The sequence below is a fragment of the Lampris incognitus genome, chromosome 8 (assembly GCF_029633865.1).
Source record: "Lampris incognitus isolate fLamInc1 chromosome 8, fLamInc1.hap2, whole genome shotgun sequence".
Lineage (NCBI taxonomy): Eukaryota > Metazoa > Chordata > Actinopteri > Lampriformes > Lampridae > Lampris > Lampris incognitus.
The window spans coordinates 35,945,234-35,963,899 of NC_079218.1; the positions used below are offsets into that span (position 1 = coordinate 35,945,234).

Genomic DNA, 18,666 nt, shown 5'->3' on the forward strand with positions numbered 1-18,666 from the left:
GACGCGCTCAGCCACATCACGAGCCTCACTCTCTCTGTCTCTCTCTCTCTCACTATATCGCCTTGCGCCCATACATGCACGTATGGCCGCGTCGGTGTCAGCCATCAGCCCCGATCATTTTCAGCATGTTCAACGTTAAATAATACATCACGTCTAACTCAATGTTTAACAGTAGGCAGCACACCATTTATTCATTCCCTCCCTCCCTCCCCCCCTCCCTCCTCTCTTGTAGAAGACATCCGTAGAGTCATTTCCACCGACACCGTCGATGCCACGGGCTACTAAACCACACGGTTGTGTGCTGGGAACGCAAAATGACTAACGGATGGAGGACCCCCCACCACCCCCACCCCACGTTCGTCTCTGAGCAACTTTTACACTTGATCCTCTTTCTCCTTTAAATTTCCTCCGTGGCTGGGTACTAACTCTACCACTACCACTAGCAGCGTCTGCCGTGGCGCGCTGCTCCTCGGTGTTGTGGTCGACTACGCGCATGCGCCCGACAGTGGAATTACCGCACCGGCCAGAATAAGTTGGATCTCATCTGTCTTTAAAAAAAAATAAAAAAAAATCTGAAATTTCAACACAACTATGGCAGTGTTCAGAATAAGGGAAATGCGGTGTTTTGGCGTCTGGTCGTTCCCCCTCATAGTGGCTGTGGTGTGTGCGCAAAGGTAAGCGATCGGGTCGGAGGATGCTACTCCACTCATTACACTTTCTGTGACTGTGCTATTGACAGCGAGTGAAATACTTTGGGCGCTAAACGGTCCACGAATGTTCAGCATCTGCATATGTTTCCTCTTTGTGTGTGTGTGTGTGTGTGTGTGTGTGTTTTACTCTTTTTTTCTCGCAGTGCCGGTGTCAATGACCCTAGCAATATGTCTTTGGTGAAAGAAACGGTGGATAGACTCCTGAAGGGCTATGATATCCGACTGAGGCCAGATTTCGGAGGTAAACCAAACTCACGAACTCGCATTTCACCAACTCTGCTCGGGAGTTTGTTCTTTGTCAGCCTGCATAATACGGTCGCTGGTATAGGCTGCTGTAATGGCCGATGACGCTTTTAGGGTTTCGTTTAGGCTATCCCCCCCACCCCCCCTCCGCTCGTCCAGGTATGCGGGAGTACCCCTTAGATCAGCAAAATGGGCTCAAGCGTCGTGGACTATCGATAACATGGGGGTCAACGCATTGAAAGCAAGGCTTCACGTAACGTGTGTTTGAGTATAATTCCACCATGCCCCCCCCCCCCAAATTATATCGGGATATTCGCCTGTATGTGTGAGTGTGTACCCCTTGGGTTTGTATGTTCCCTTTCAGGTGTTGAATGCAGCTCCCTAGTCCAAACGTTGTTTGTTACAGTGTCACGGAAATGGAAGGAGAGATAAAGTCGCTACGTTTCCGTCACTGTAAGGGGATTATGAGCACTTTCTCCGCTGCTCTGCGCATCCGTTCGCACCCGAGTGGGCATTGGGAAGTATTACCCGGCTGACAATACAAGTTCACGGCTTGTTGGTTCAGCGCTGCCGTCGCTCACACAACAACACCGCTGTTTGCGGCTGCAATGAGTTTATGACATGATGTTACGATGCAGGTGATGCGTTTCCCGGTCGCTGACCGTTATGTTGGTCTGTTCCAGGTCCTCCGGTCGGAGTGGGGATGAATATAGATATAGCCAGTATAGACATGGTGTCCGAAGTCAATATGGTAAGTGCGCCATTATCACTTCTCTCTTCTCCCTCGGCCATCACTGCCCACTTTCATCTCATCTCAGAAACCAGCAAGGAGGGGGGGGGGATCCCACCACCCCACTCTTACCGTGAACATATTACCCCTCCCAAATATTTTGTCTTCTCGTTGATTTTAGGTTTGCGGGTGCATCAAGAACGATACGTTTGTTTTAAGGGTGAAGGGTCGTGGGTGGAAACCCTTGGGGCTTGCAGCAGAGAGCCATGTTTGTAGCTGCACGTTATGTTTCGTCTCGTGAAAGTGATTAGGCTAAATGGCTAAATTGCTTGGCACATGCAGTCTCTACATCACTCACATCCCCCACTGAATATGATAATAACTTGTGTAGACGGTCTTGCTACGCAGCCACACATTCCAGCCTTTCCCTCGATATTCCACTTTGGTTTACATGTTTTAGGTTCTACCCTGTGTAAAGGTGTATTTTGACCAGATCTCAGCTGTGGAGGTGAGAACTAGTTGAGGTGGGAAATATGGTTTTGCTTCATACAAGAGCACCCCCTAGTGATGGGATTCTAGAACTGCAGCAAAGTTTTTATTTCTCCAGGCTGCCCCCCCCCCCGTTTTTTTACACATAAAGGAAGGTCACTCTTGACACTTCTGATAAAATTGACGAGCCAAGACAAAGTAGATACTTTAGTCATACATGTGACACTTTTATTGCTCATTTGTCATCTGAATAATTGAAATTGCTTTCTTTTAGCGACTTGATCAATCACTAAAGCTGCACTTGGCGTATTTCAAATTGATCGCCTTCCAGATTGTGTGCAGTTATAGCATGGAGTAGTTGTTTTGGTTTTACTAGCTGTATTATGAGTCATGATTTGATGTTAGGGTATGATTGCACACTAGAGTATTTTTGGCATCATCACCCAAAGGCAGTTGTTCACATCTTTATCTTTGTGCTCCTGTACACTGTTGTTGATGAGTAGAGATGAAATGGGAAATAAATGAAGCCATCTGAATTTGCATATATTTGCATTGACAGTGCAGTAGTGACACGGGCATACATATATTCATACACGCACATGCACACACATACTTATAGACACAAAAACACTCAAAGATGTACACTAAACAAACCTGCTAAAGTAAATATACTGATATACAAAAGTGCACACACATGCATGCACGTGCACACACACACATGCACACACAAGCACAGTCACATATGTCAGTACACACACACACATACACACACACAACGATAAGTGCATTCACACGGTCATACCTTCTATTTCTAGGGCCCACAGTAAGGTTTGAATCCTGCATCCATTCATTTTTTTTGTTTACTTGTTCATGCGGGTAGAGGACTCTCTCCCTCAGAATAACCAATGTGAGGAGCTGCATCACTGTCTCATGAACACAACCCTACATCATGCTGCTAGCCCCCTGCCAATAAGCTCACCCATCACTACCATTTGACAGATGATGCTTATGACCACATTGTGTGTGTGTGTGGGGGGGGACTGGTCACATGCATTCATTTGCATGTCTGTTTTTTTTCACCCACCCAAATGTCCTGCCATACAGTTCTCTATCCTAATCTTTATTTCATCATTCACATAGATAATTCATAATGTCAGACTGCTGATTTTGGTAACATAGCACCAGATGTTATTTTAGTTTTTTACTTTTGCATCATCTTTTTTATTCATTTATTTATTCATTTGATCCTGAACTACCTCCAGGCAGCTTTTACCTGACCTCCATCATCTTATTTTGGAAGATGGGAGCTGAGGTTGTAGTGCATTTTGTTGTTATTAAATACATAGCTTGTTTACTTGCAATTGTAATAATTTCAGGTCATTTACAAGGTATCCTTGCATTGTAGCACACAATGGGAAATGGAAAAAGTGACACAGTAGAGATTTGTACCAACGATATATGTGACAGGAGGCAGCACAGCCCACTGAGTCATTAGGATTCCCCAAAGGCTGTAGTGCTGTGGAGGTAATGGTGGATCCAGTGATTTACTCTAACTAAATCACTGGATCCACCATTACCTCATGGCTGCAACTTTCTGTATGTTCTTCATTCTGTATGTTCGAGAAACTCCAAAAGATTCTTGATACCCTCCAAAATGACCTCTCTTTACCCCAGAAAGAACACATCCAATTGGATCATGCTATTGCTGTGTGACCTCTTGTCCTCTAAACACTTCTCCATGTGGAAGGTGGGTTGTTAGCACCTGACCCACTGGATGCTTGTATAGCTAGGACTTTTTTTTTTTTTTTAAAGAGAGGTGCTGGTTTATAACAGAAGCAGGCTCCTCTTTTCCTCCCTGTCTTCATTCCCATCTGGCTCCTTGTCTGCCACTTATTTCAAAGTTAGGTTCCAACCTCTCTGTGCACTTTCTTTAGAGAACAGACAAGACACAGGGAAGAGGATAACGGGGAGATGTTATAGAGTGGGGTCCCATTATGGTAGAGAGGGACATCCACACTTTGTTGTGCACCAGCATGTGCTCCACCTCCCATCCATGGCTGCTTACCTGCCACACCTCACATTAAGTCCTCCATGATTCAAAGGGACACATTAGATCTGAATCTTCATCACATTTTTTTTTAAACAGACTGTTAGGATCAGGCGGTGCTTTGCTGGACAGCTGGACAGCTGATGATTGCTTATGGCATGAAAAAGGCTTGTACTGTCTCATATATATATATAGTTCTTCGTCCCCGCCAGTTCCGACACCCTTGTATACGACACTTGGGGATGGGTTTGTTACCCTACTTCTCTCCAAACCCAGCTTACACTTTCTTTTAAGCAGACAGTTCAGGAGAAATGTGCCATTATGTGACATACTATGATGCAAATATCCTTGTGTCATTTTCCAGACTGAGCATTCACATAGAGGAACTAGTCACATACCAAGCTAAGGTATTACGCCACATCCTGACTTAAATGTCCTAGCTGGCCATGGGGTTATCATACATAACATCAGACTATGTCACTGGTCCATCTCACAGGCTGCACCATTCACTAAACTTCTTAAACCAGCTGTTCAAAGTGATTTGCCGTAATGTAAGTGGGTTAATCAAATGGGCACCTTTCCAAACTGAAGTTTTCCCAAACATGAGGGTGTTTATGCAAATCCGACAGCACATGCCTCAAGTTCAACACCGGAATAATAGTAGGTTTCAATGAGATATTTTACAGACTACATACAACACAGGCCTGGAGCCATATATGGAGAGTGGAGACTATGACTAGCTTCATGATATTCCATAAGGTCCTCTGTCCCTGGGCACTGTATTACACTAAGGCCTATTTCCTGTGTGTGTGTGTGTGTGTGTGTGTGTATGCGTGTGTGGGGGGGGGGGGGGGTAGAAGGAAAGGGTTGACATTAACGGCCTGCCAGGCAGAGGGGCGGCGGCGGTGCTGGTGTTAAAAGAGAAGGTCGTGTATGTAGCGCTGCTGAGGGCTCATACCGCATGACTCAGAGGTGGACATACAGAAGGGACACCCACGCTGAATACCAATTGCATGTTAGACGTGCAAAACCAAGGTGGTGTGCTTGGTGCAGTTTGATTCATTTATGGAGGAATGATGGAGGAAGAGAGGAATATAGTATATGCAAATGTTGGGTTACGGATTTATTTTTTGTGTTTGATTTTAGTTTCACATTGTTATCTCGTATCTCTTGGTTTTATTCTTAATCTCTCTTTCTTTCGGCGGCATGGCTCAGGAGGTAGGGCAGGTCGTCTAGTAATCAGAAGAGGGCTGGTTCAATCCCCAGCTACTGCAGAGAGTGTGTTGAAGTGTCCTTGAGCAAGACACTGAACCCCTAACTGCTCCTGATGAGCAGGTTGACACCTTGCATGGCAGCCTCCACCATCAGTGTATGACTGTAAAGCTCTTTGGGTGTCTAGAAAAGCATCTTATTATTGTCTGTGAATGTTCTCATTCATCCAGGTCATAGTTATCCAAAGGAATTGAATCAAGTGCAACTGGACTTGGTATATATCCGTGAAGATGTTTTGCTTCTCATCCAAGAGGCTTCATCAGTTCGTGCCTTTCTGACTAGACCAAGCTAGTCTCACTGGCTGGTGATGAAACTCAAATATTTAGCCTCTTTGGAGTCGTTACCAGAGCTATTGATGTCAATGGCTCTTTTGTGTTCCGATGTTTAGCAACGACAGTCGTTGGAGGTGTTAGTTTCGACTTCGTTAGTGCTCCATTCAGTGATCATGAGTCTTCATGGATATATAACCAAGTCCAGTTGCACTTGATTCAATTCCTTTGGACATATTATTATTATGCATGTGTAAGTAGGTGAATATGAGGCATACATTGTAAAGTGCTTTGAGTAGTTGGTAGACTAGAAAATTTCTGTATAAATGCAGTCCATTTACCATTTCTTTCTTTTTCCCCTCCTTCATGAGTTGCTTTATCACTGTCTATAAAGTCAGTTTTGCTCCATGTTGAGCTCTATAGCACTCAAATCCTATGCCAGTAGCATAGATGGGGGGGGGGGCTATCCCTGTCTGAGGATGAACTAAACTTCTTATCCTCTTGCAACAGGTAGAAATACCATTATTGATACAGACAAAGGTCAAGAGGAGTTTATTGACTGCTTGAGGAAGTGTCTGGAATCCTAAGTCCTCCATTTTAAAAGCCATCCCATTCCCCTCCATCCCTCCTCTGTCACCAGATCCAGATGTCACTGATTGGATGTCTGATGTTAATGTAAAGAGAGTACCCGGTATAGATGGGATGCAGTGTAATGGATCTCGGCAGGAGAGCCAAAGAGATCATTGTTCACCATACGATAATCAGAGGAAAGACAGATAGTGGGTGCATTCAAAGGGCACAAGGTAATCTCTACTTTCCGGACCTGAGAGCTGTAAAATGATGTTAAGTGTGCATTTGCAGCACTGCCTGACTGTAGTTCCCAGCAACACTTAACTTTCTATCGCTGATGTGGGCAGGACTGATGGAAACTTACCGATGAGCTGTCAGTCCATCTCTGAAATGTGAATTAGATAGTTTCTTTATGGCGTGTATTGAATTGTCTAATGTTCAGTTAATGATGGGAGGGGCGAGAGAAACAGCTACCTGTAACGTTAATGGACCTGGGTGATCAATAGATGTCTGATTCGATCAGCCTCTGAGGCTGGATCTAATATAACAAATGAAGTGAAGGTTAAAACTTGAATTAAATTCAGTATAAATATAATTTAACTTAACTTGTCGCTGATGCCTCCATGGCATGTAAACACCATCAGGGATCTAATGGAGTTTACATGAGTTTGGTCTTTGCAGTTTTCATTGCAGCCTCTGCAAGTGCACACCATGATGCCTGCAAAACAATGAATCACACGGTATAAAGAGTTGTTTAAATAAATAGTCACCGTTTGTACACTGTGAAAGGGAAAATCAGTCTGCAAAACTCCTTCAAAATATCTGAACTGGTTTTGATGCTTAGTGACACTTTTGCCAAAACAAATGAGTCCCATGCCATTTTGAAATGCTCTTTAAAAGCTGAAAGGCAAACCGGGGTCGAGCTCTCACCACCACCACCTTCAAAAAATGGGTTTATGGGTGAAGCATCGCCTCTGTTTGGGGGCAGCAGTGTAGCAATTAAGCTGTTGTTGCTTCAGCTAGCCAGGCCTAAAGCACTGCTTTCAAATTGAGCTTTAGACAGGGTTAAATGATTGAGTTGGCGATAAAATAAAACAAAAAATGACTGTCCTGCAGAGCGAGTCCCTTTGAATGTTCACAAAGAGACCTTTATTTGTTTCCAAACAGAATGATTTAGGACTTGGAGTTTGCATTTTTTTGGCAGCAATTGTTAACAAATTTGAAGAGCTACTTTCAAATTGATTCACTAATGATCTTACAGAGCTTGATGACTTCAATCTGATTTTTTTTTTTTGCTATTGATTAATAGAGAGCATTGTGTTGCTTCACAATAGTTGTAATTTTCTTATGTCACACTTGGTTGTGTTTGTTAATGAAGTGTTCTGCTCTTTAAAAGCTTAGCTGGATCTTTGTGAGAGAACATGACACTGATGGGAGCATGTTGGTACTTGACTAAATCATATGCATTAGACAATAATGCATAAAAAATAAAACCACATATAGTCACATAAAAAAGGAAACAAAATGGAATGACAGTTGTTTTTTTTAAATCTTTTGAGGTCCTATGCAGTGGGTCTTAAAAGCTTTCTTAACCACAGTCTGCATCACCCCTATCACCATATAGGGCAGATGTGGAAAAACTTGTGCAGTCAGAATCCTTTAATGTTGTGTGCATGTTTTTACACACACACACACACACACACACACACACACACACACACACACACACACACACACACACACACACACACACACACTGTGGTGTGTTTGCACAGCTATCATTATTAGGACTTTGACTTGCGATTCAGTGTGGACAGCCTAACCCAAACCTTGACCTAACCTCAATTCACACCTTACCGCTAACCTTAACCAGTATGCTGCCCCCAGGATGGCATACTGAATTGTTTAATTACAACAGCTAGGATTGAACTACCTAATTTAATATCAACATAACTCAATTGTCATGCATGCAGCTGGTTTGCATATTGTGCAGAAGAGCAGTAGAGAATGAATACCTTTGCTGTGATGCCAAATTATGCACTGTTCCTAGGACTGTACTCTTCTGGACAGAGACCTCAGATGTTCCTGGAATCTGCTGGAGCCCCTCTCCCACTTTTTGGGGGGGGGGGGGGTCACAACCCCTAGTGCTCCTATTACCACTGAGACTACTGTTGATTTCACCTTCCACATCTGATCTAGTTCTTCCCTCAGCCCTGGGTATTTCTCTAGCTTCTCATTCTCTTTCTTCCTGATTTTGCCATTGCTCGGGATTGCTACATCCATCACTACTGCTGTCTTCTGTTCCTTGTCAGCCGCCACAATGTCTGGTTGGTTAGCCAGCACCTGCTTGTCAGTCTGGAACTGAAGAAGTCCAAAAGGATCTTAGCTCTGCCATTCTCAACCACCTTCGGCAGTGTCTCCCATTTGGACTTGGGGACTTCCAGTCTGTATTCAGTACAGATATTCCTGTACACTATCCCAGCCACTTGGTTATGCCTTTCAGTGCACAATTTCCCTGCATCTCACACCCTGCTACTTAGGACTGGACTGTCTCAGGGGCATCTTTGCACAGCCTGCATCTTGGGTCAAAGTACAACCTTCTCAAAAAGGTCTAAAGATATGGTGGAGAGAAAGATTCATCTATAATAACAATTATTTCCTACTTGGCTTGTTGTTGCTCTGTGCATTCAGCCCACTAGTTCTGCTCCTCTAACGCCACTCCACCCATTTCTGAACAAAGAGGCTAAAGGTTGGACATACTATATTGCAAAATATGGCAGAGGAGCAGCCAGGTTTGTTTTTTTTTTTTGCAGTGGGTCTTCCAGATTTGGTCATGTGAAAGACAGACACAGAGAAGGTCTCTTTACTATTCTGCAAACCTCTTTGCAAATACTTAATTTTGCCTGCACTGCGACATCAATTTTTAGCAATATTATGTTGTATAACTACAGGTATATTTTCCTGCATACAGGGCTGGAGTGGATAGGTCTGTTGCTGTTATAGATTGTTGTGTTTGGTGATACTTTCTACAGTATAACATATATGATGATACACTTCCTGTGCCATTCTGAGAGTGGGCATTCACACTGAAGACCAACTCAGACAACAATCACACAGCCTAACCCAGTGAAATAAGATCAGAACATTCATCAATACGTGTCCCGACATCTCAAGGACACGTATCAACCCACAGCACATCAATAAGGCTCAATAGTGCATCATAGCATCCTGCTCACACCCTCGTCTACACCTGCTCTTGCACTACAATAAGTTGTTCACTTCAAATGAGGAAACTTACTTTGACAATCCTATTTAGCAAAATGAAGATTGCACCTGTTCACTTCTATAGTGTGCTGCCGCCCATGTAGGGCTCAACCAAAACAGATGGCTAGTATGGACAATGAAAACCACTATGATTCATCCTTGAAGCTAGATTTTTGTGTTTTTGATGTTTTGTTTTTTTCCGCTGCTGTGAGATAATGAGTGGCCACAGTAGTCAATATGCTCTGCTTTGCCTTTCTCTCACTGAAATGATTGCAAATTATAATGGTGATATTTTTCTTTGGTGGTAGATACTAAAACTTTAATAACATTTTCTGAGCTGAAAACATGTTGCTTTTTTTATCCCTAGGATGGCAAAACTGATTGGCCTGGTCATACATAAAATAAATAAGTAAATCAGACTGCATCACAAAGCTGCTTGGAGAAAATCTAGGCTTTGTCTTTCTTCTGTGGTAAAACAAGCCTGCTGGCATCAGCCAGCTAGACAGCAGTGGCTCAGGAGGCAGAGTGGTTGTTCAACACTTGAAAAGTTACCAGTTCAATCCCAGCTCGTGCTGAAGTGTCCTTGAGCAAGACACTGAACCCCTAACTGCTCCCGGTGAGCGGGTGTCGCCTTGCATGGCAGCCTCCGCTGCCAGTGTATATAAATGTGCAGAGTGTGAATGAGTGAATGTGAGGCATTAATTGTAAAGCGCTTCAAGTGCTCTGCTGAATAGAAAAGTGCTTTATAAATACACCCCATTTAAAATGTATCGCTGAAACTCTCTGGGTAGACTTGAGAGAAGGTGGAGCGTGGTGCTTTAATACAGCACAGCAGCTATCAGCACACAGGAAAGTGGATCAGTTCATCTGGACACAACGTTTATTGAGAGAGACTTTATTGATTTTTCTTACCTGGATTACTGAGCATGCATAAAACTATCAGCACATCCATCCTTCTTGATTCAAGACCCTATGTTCACCTTTTTCAAAATGTGACTAGGTGACGGAAGGAGAGGTTTTTATTTATTTATTTATTTATTTATTTATGTTGTGCTCAGCTTGATCTAGATTCCTTATTCTCTTATGCCTGCATGGGTTAGTAATTTCATACATTTCACATCCAGTGTGTCATGGCCCTTTATGGTAAATGGTATTGTTTCAGCCCTCTTTTTTACACCATGCCTTATAACCAGCTTCTCTCTCTCGTCCATCTGAAAAGGGGACAACAACTTGCTGGTCTTATCAACAGATTGAACTGGGCAAGAAAAAAAAGAAAGAAAGAAAGAAAGAAACACACACACACAGAAACACACACACAGACACACACACACACACACACACACAGAAACACACACACACACACACACGAAAGCTGTATGCATTACATGTAGTAGGGTTATGTATCATTCAGAGAAAAACATATCGAGCAAGTCTCATAGAGGCAAAGCCACGAGGGAGGAATAGAGGGAGTGTTGGGCGGCGGGGTGGGAGTGGGGGGTTAGATGGATTGTGCGAGTGCAGCAGTACTATCCCATGCTCTTACATTATTTACAGTGGTTTGTTTAGGTACATGTGCTTCCCTACAGAGCCTCACTTACCAATTTAGATTACACCCACATGCCTTTTGAATGCAATAAATAAGATAGATATAAAAACTGTTTTCATAGCCATGAAGAGATTGCCATGCCATTGCAAATGATGCAGACTGTATGGCTGGGTGTTTGGCCAATAGCAGCATTAATCAATTCATTGTTAATGAGGACGAACATGTTGGTTGTTAATGATAATGATGATACGTTGATGATGATGATAAAAGGAAGATGAGTTAGAGGACATACCTGTTTTAGAAACCACCAACAACAAAAAAAGAGAAGAAGAAGTCGAAGTCGTCGTCAAGTCAAGTAGGAGGAGGAGGAGGAGTAGGAAGAGAAGTGAACCGAGTCATACTTTGTAATAGACAAAGATTATCTCATACGGTATTATGGATGATCGGGTTCACCAGCCTCCTCCAGAGAAATGCTAGGCCACTTAAGGCCACTTAAGATGATAGAGAAGTGTACGGGTAAAAGTAATGGCTGGCTACCTAATGTGGGCGCAGGCATAAGATTTAAAATCTGGCATTTAGAATTGTGCACTTTAGAGCACTTATCAATTTCTCGGTGACTTGGATTTGGCTTTTCAGCACTTATAAATGTGAAAGAGTGCACTGATATTACAACCTGTGAGTCAGGAACCCATTTTGTTAACCAAGTCCTGTTCTGTTCGCCCTTACTAAAAGCAAAGGACATTTAAAAAAACATTAAGATAGTTATGTTTGCACTTGAAAAGGATTTCTTTTTTTTAAAAATTTGGAATCACATATTAACAGCATTTTTACATAATTTTCTTTAGTTAGATACTTTTACAAAATGATCCATCTTTTCTGCATTTTACAGAGTAATTATAGAACACAAAAATAGAACATGGGGTGTTTTTCCATTTGAGATAAAAGAAAAAAGAAAGAAAAAAGTACAAAAAATATACTTACATAAACAAATCTAAACAAAAGAATGACGCTTTGGGGAAATATACAATTTCCTCTTCTCCCAAAATCCCTCAAATTTAGTTTCCTCAAGCCTCATAGAGAAGGTAATTCTTTCCATCACAAAAATTTGATAAATTATATCATACCAGTCCTCGAAAAGGATTTCAAGTCTATGGATAACACATTATGGATTTTTGTAGGCTTTATATAAGTCTTTCTTTTCCTTATTTACTTGCTCTCTAATTTACTATTGATTTACCTTAGGCTTATATTCTTTTTAAAACTATTTTTATGTTAAACTGGATGTGAAGCAAATGCATATATGTGCACTAATCAAACTACTAGTAAATTGAAAAGTTTAAATCACAAGGGACTCATCCATCACTCACTCAGTACATTTGAGACTGCAACTTGCAGCCTGGTGACCCTTGAAGAAATCTGCTCCCCAGAGAGTGAATGAGGGCTGTGGTAGTCGTAGACCATGTCCCCTTGGGACAGTCCTTGCCTGAATGGGGTCTGCTTGTTTATTAATGGGAACCACTTATGGTGACCTGTTTACAAAGTACATGACCTGTGTCAAATGAGGTTTTTTTTTTTTTTGTCCAATAGGATGAGAAACTGATGATCCAAATATTGAGAACAATTTGTTAAATTTTACAAAGGCAGTTTGAAATGAATTATTTGTTAGTCGGACGCTGACAGTTTTCATACAGAGCACTCAGTATCATTATAGAAGGCAATATATAATTTTCTTTTTGTGAATAAACTTTATTACCATCCATTGTAGTATTTGCAGCTAAAAACAGATTATGCTACTGAAGCTTTGAGCAACGTGATTCTGAGATCATATTAAAATAGCAAGTACCCAGAAACGCCTGCTATCCTTTTTTCTTATCCACGCCAAGATAAGGCATCTATAATGACAAATAAAAGTAACAATTGGACCTCGACATCCGCTGCAGGCCATAGAAACACAGTGGTCCAACACCAGGGCACCATGGTCTAATTTCCAGTGATCCCATTACTTTCGCACACTTAAACAGTGACGTTCTCCCTCCTAATTAATCTGAAGTTTGCGTGGGAGCCAGATCCCTTATCTCTGTAGCACCCATGGCTCTGTGCTTCACGTTACGGGCAAGTACCAACTTGACCTGTAATAGCTGGGAGCAGCAACTTGTCCTCCCTTCACTGCAGAAGACCTTATCAAAGTTTGCCACAATCAGAGCATGTTAGCAACCCCCGTGATGCCCACTGTGCCTTTGTGAGATTCATAGCATCATATTGTGATGGTAGAGAGTGACTGCGTTAATGCGCCTTGGTATTTTTTTTATTTTAAGTGCCAAATAGATTTAATCAATTCTTCTGCCTTAGTGTGTAGTGTGCAAGCAATGTCTCTTCAGCAATGTACAGCCTGATGAACCTAAATGACTCTTCTGTAAGTTATGCCCTTGGACTACAAAATGAGCCATGCATTTTGGCCCCTGCTACCAGCATCCTGTAAAGCAATGACTGATACAAATGCTAATAAAGCAGTACTTTGTTCATCTCATCTCATGAGATAAGATGAAATGAGATGAGAGAAAGACAATATTGGAGTTAAACCTTTCATAATACTCAATGTTGTGATACGTTCTCAAAAATGTAATGTCCTTTTCACGTACAACATTATGGCACACAGAAAATGTTTCTTTTTTTTTCTTTTTGGATTTTCCCCCCCTCTTTCTCCCCAATTGTACCTGGCCAATTACCCCACTCTTCCGAGCCATCCTGGTCACTGCTCTACCCCCTCTGCTGATGCCGGGAGGGCTGCAGACTACCACATGCCTCCTTGGATACATGTGGAGTTGCCAGCCGCTTCTTTTCACCTGACAGTGAGCAGTTCGCCAGGGGGATGCAGCATGTGGGAGGATCACGCTATTCCCCCAGTTCCCCCTCCCCCCTGAACAGGCACCCCCAAGTGACCAGAAGATGCACTAGTGCAGCGACCAAGACGCATACATTGGCTTGCAAAAGTATTCATACCCCTTGAACTTTTCCACATTTTGTCACATTTCGACCACAAACATAAATATATTTTATTGGAATTTTATGTGAAAGACCAACACAAAGTGGCACACAATTGTGAAGTACAAAGAAAATTACACATGATTTAAAAAATGTTTTACAAATAAAAAACTGAAAAGTGCGGTGTGCAAAAGTATTCAGCCCCCCTGAGTCAATACTTTGTGGAACCACCTTTTGCTGCAATTACAGCTGCAAGTCTTTTGGGGTATGTCTCTACCAGCTTTGCACATCTAGAGACTGAAATTTTTGCCCATTCTTCTTTGCAAAACAGCTCAAGCTCAGTCAGATTAGATGGAGAGCGTGTGTGAACGGCAGTTTTCAGATCTTGCCACAGATTCTCAATTGGATTTAGGTCTGGACTTTGACTGGGCCATTCTAACACATGAATATGTTTTGTTTTAAACCATTCCATTGTAGCCCTGGCTTTATGTTTAGGGTCGTTGTCCTGCTGGAAGTTGAACCTCCGCCCGAGTCTCAAGTCTTTTGCAGACTCCAACAGGTTTTCTTCCAAGATTGCCCTGTATTTGGCTCCATCCATCTTCCCATCAACTCTGACCATCTTCCCTGTCCCTGCTGAAGAGAAGCACCCCCAGAGCATGATGCTGCCACCACCATGTTTGACAGTGGGGATGGTGTGTTCAGAGTGATGTGCAGTGTTAGTTTTCCGCCACACATAGCATTTTGCATTTAGGCCAAAAAGTTCAATTTTGGTCTCATCTGACCAGAGCACCTTCTTCCACATGTTTGCTGTGTCCCCCACATGGCTTCTGGCAAACTGCAAATGGGACTTCTTATGGTTTTCTTTTAACAATGGCTTTCTTCTTGCCACTCTTCCATAAAGGCCAGATTTGTGCAGTGCACGACCAATAGTTGTCCTGTGGACAGATTCCCCCACCTGAGCTGTGGATCTCTGCAGTTCGTCCAGAGTCACCATGGGCCTCTTGGCTGCATCTCTGATCAGTGCTCTCCTTGTTCGGCCTGTGAGTTTAGGTGGACGGCCGTGTCTTGGTAGGTTTGCAGTTGTGTCATACTCTTTCCATTTCCGGATGATGGATTGAACAGTGCTCCGTGAGATGTTCAAAGCTTGGGAAATCTTTTTATAGCCTAACCCTGCTTTAAACTTCTCCACAACTTTATCCCTGACCTGTCTGGTGTGTTCCTTGGACTTCATGATGCTGTTTACTCCCCAATATTCTCTTAACAAACCTCTGAGGCTGTCACAGAACAGCTGTATTTGTACTGAGATTAGATTACACACAGGTTGACTCTATTTAGTCATTAGGTCAACATTCGATCATTCAGCAATCATCAGGCAACTTCTGAAGGCAATTGGTTGCACTCAGAGAAAAGGGGGCTGAATACTTTTGCACACCGCACTTTTCCATTTTTTATTTGTAAAAAAAAATGTTAAATCATGTATAATTTTCTTTGTACTTCACAATTGTGTGCCACTTCGTGTTGGTCTTTCCCATAAAATTCCAATAAAATATATTTATGCTTGTGGTCGTAACGTGACAAAATGTGGAAAAGTTCAAGGGGTATGAATACTTTTGCAAGCCACTGTACCCACATTCAGCTTCCCACCCGCAGACGTGGCCAATTGTGTCTGTAGGGAGGCCCAACCAAGCTGGTGGTAACACGGGGATTTGAACCGGCGATCCCCGTGTTGGTAGGCAATGGAACAGACTGCTACACTACCCGGATGCCCCAGAATAAACTTTTTTATTTGCCAATAAATGAAAATAGATCTGTCTAAGGGAATATTAGAGCGCATATAGCCTGACCAAAGTCAAGTCAAGTCAATTGCATTTGTATAGCCCAATATCACAAATTACAAATTTGCCTCAAGGGGCTTTACAGCAACACAACATCCTGTCCTTAGACCCTTGCATCGGATAAAGAACAACTCCCTAAAAAAAAAAACCCTTTAACAAGGAGAAGAAATAGGAAGAAACCTCAGGGAGAGCAACAGAGGAAGGATCTCTCTCCCAAGATGGACATCATGCAATGGATGTTGTGTTTACACAATTTACAGAATACAAGTCATAATTATTATAGGAAATCAAAAGCAGCCAAACATATTTGCCATGAGTAAAATGCCGTCGTTGACATATAATCGTATTATGACTAAAGCACTGCATACAGTCTTAAAGAGATGACTGCAGATTCCCACAGATCTTGCAAAGTAAGAAAAAGTAACCCCCCACCCTCCAAAAAAAAAAAGGAAAAAAGTATGAGTTGTGTATATTGTGATGTCTGGGTAAATATTGACTGGTGGTTTATAAATCCATTATGCCTGTTCCAACAGCAGGTCACCAAGGATCTCATTAATAATCATAATTAATGAATAATTAATCATTAAAAATTAATACTAAATATCAATAATTAATGATTAAGCATCAATCAAGACTCTCATTAATCAATGACTCTCATTAATAGTTTGCACAACAAGTCTCTTTGGGGTCTCAAAAAGTTTTGCATTTTGTTCCTCAGTTCCTCTTTTGCAATCAGTTTGCCTCCAAGCTCCTGAACATTCTGCAACCTGCCCACAATCCCTCTTTCCGTACCGCCTTTTCCTTAGCATGTGATTTCTCTTGACTTTCAGGACATCTTGCCTTAATTTTTTTCTTTTTTCGGATGGTGTTTGTCTTCCTCAAGCCCGATCTGTTTTCAAATGGGCTCATTGGTCTACTGCCTTTCAAAGCTAAAACAGCCCACCAAACTGAGAACCATTTAGAAGCCGCTGCTGTTTCCTCAGGGTATGCCGCAGTAAACCATGCTGTGCTCTAGCAGGCTCTGATCTGAACATGCTCAAGCCATTGCAGCAGAGGACCTTTTCTTCTGGACAGCCCCCTGTTATCAGCAGCAATAGCCTTTATTTTATTTTATTTTATTTTATTTTTGGTATTTTAACCAATCAACGGTCTGAAAAGTTATTACGTCATATTCAGAACTTGGACATCATATGACAAATCCATAATTGGCAGTATCTGATGATGACAAATGGAGTGACACACATAAAACAAGGCATGCACAAACACACACAAACACACACACATGAACACACACACGTGCACAGGTACATGTTTACAAGCTGCGACAAAGCACTAAAGATGTACTACTTAAGTTGTTATTAATGGCATAGATGCCGCTTATTGTACAATTAGTGATGGGAGTTTAAAATGCCAAGGGGTGGTGAGCATGTAACCAATTGTCTCAAGGGAAAGCGACATACTAGTTAGGCCTGGGATTCACTGTTGTCTCTGACGGTGAATGATGAGGTGGATGTTGAGGTGGATGTTGAGCCCGTAAGAAAGTGACCCCCTCCCTCCAGCTGTGGGACCTAAGCGTTCGGCCCTGGCATCTTGTTGTGCTTGTTGACTGGCTTACCGTGGGGAATTGACAACATATTTTTGTTGTGCTATTACGCTCATTGCGGCAAGATAATCTTCGCACCTGTCCCCTCTTCTGTACTGACTCCAACACACACACACACACACACATACACTTCCCTATGCCTCTCTCTCTTCTCTCTGCCGGTCTGGTAATCACCTGCAGCTGGGGCACTACTCTGTGTGTGTGTGTGTGTGTGTGTGTGTGTGTGTGCGCGCGTGCGTGCGCGCGGCAGGGGCCAGAGAGTCAGAAATCAAAGTGGGTTAATCGGTCGACCAACAATTTCAGGAAATGGCTGTCAGCTGATTGTCTTCACGGCTACATTCGTTTTTTGTGTAATTCTCCATTGTCAGGAGAGGAGGCCAATTTTTAATTTTTGTGACTCTCACATGTTACCCTCCACCGCCTCTTAAAGTCCATCATGACTACATTGTCAAAGGAGGGAATAATTTTTAGCCAAAGTCCATCCAATGCTCTGTGATGTACATAGGTTATCTAGATTCTAGTCACAAGCAGAGTAACACTGAACAGTCCAACACAAATCCTCCCGCCTCTCTCTCTCTCTCTCTCTCTCGTATCACTTCGCTAAACCCCTCCCACCAAGTGACCTCCGCAACATTCTTCAGCCCCTTACACTCGTGTACAACCAGGAAATGTCGAGACTCGTGAAACTTGAATCGTAGTTGGTAATCTGTCCATGTCAAAACATAAATAAATAAATGATTTTATTCAGTGGATCTCTTAGTTATATTAGTATTGTTAATGTGAAGCAGCCAATTTGAGTTGGTCTTGTTGATTGTTAGGGTTTGGGTTACAACCACAAGCGACCGAGGGGGCGGGGCATACACGAATTGACGGTGTACGAACATCAGCATAGACAAGCCAATATGAACGCCCTCTCTCTGAAATGACCAGTGATTGGCTAAAATATTCCATACCGGGCTAGATTTTTTTTTTAAAGCCTGAATACAGATCCAAGAGGAGATACATAAATCTAGTTTTCTCTCAGACCCCTTGAATTACAATATGCTGAAAGGTTATGGAATTTTTGCTCAATGACTCTATAAAAACACTACCTACCCCAGCTTTAA

The 18,666-nt window shown here is 42.4% G+C and overlaps 1 protein-coding gene across 1 annotated transcript in view; it reads left to right on the forward strand.

The window, feature by feature from the left end:
• The first annotated feature begins 591 nt into the window (after window positions 1-591).
• The window catches only part of LOC130116606 (gamma-aminobutyric acid receptor subunit beta-2), a 125,168-nt gene continuing 107,093 nt past the window's right edge, over window positions 592-18,666 (forward strand). Inside the window, exons 1-3 of the mRNA XM_056284569.1 lie at window positions 592-674; window positions 854-951; window positions 1,637-1,704. Coding sequence (XP_056140544.1) covers window positions 592-674; window positions 854-951; window positions 1,637-1,704 — 249 coding nt within the window. The remainder of the gene's footprint in view (window positions 675-853; window positions 952-1,636; window positions 1,705-18,666) is intronic.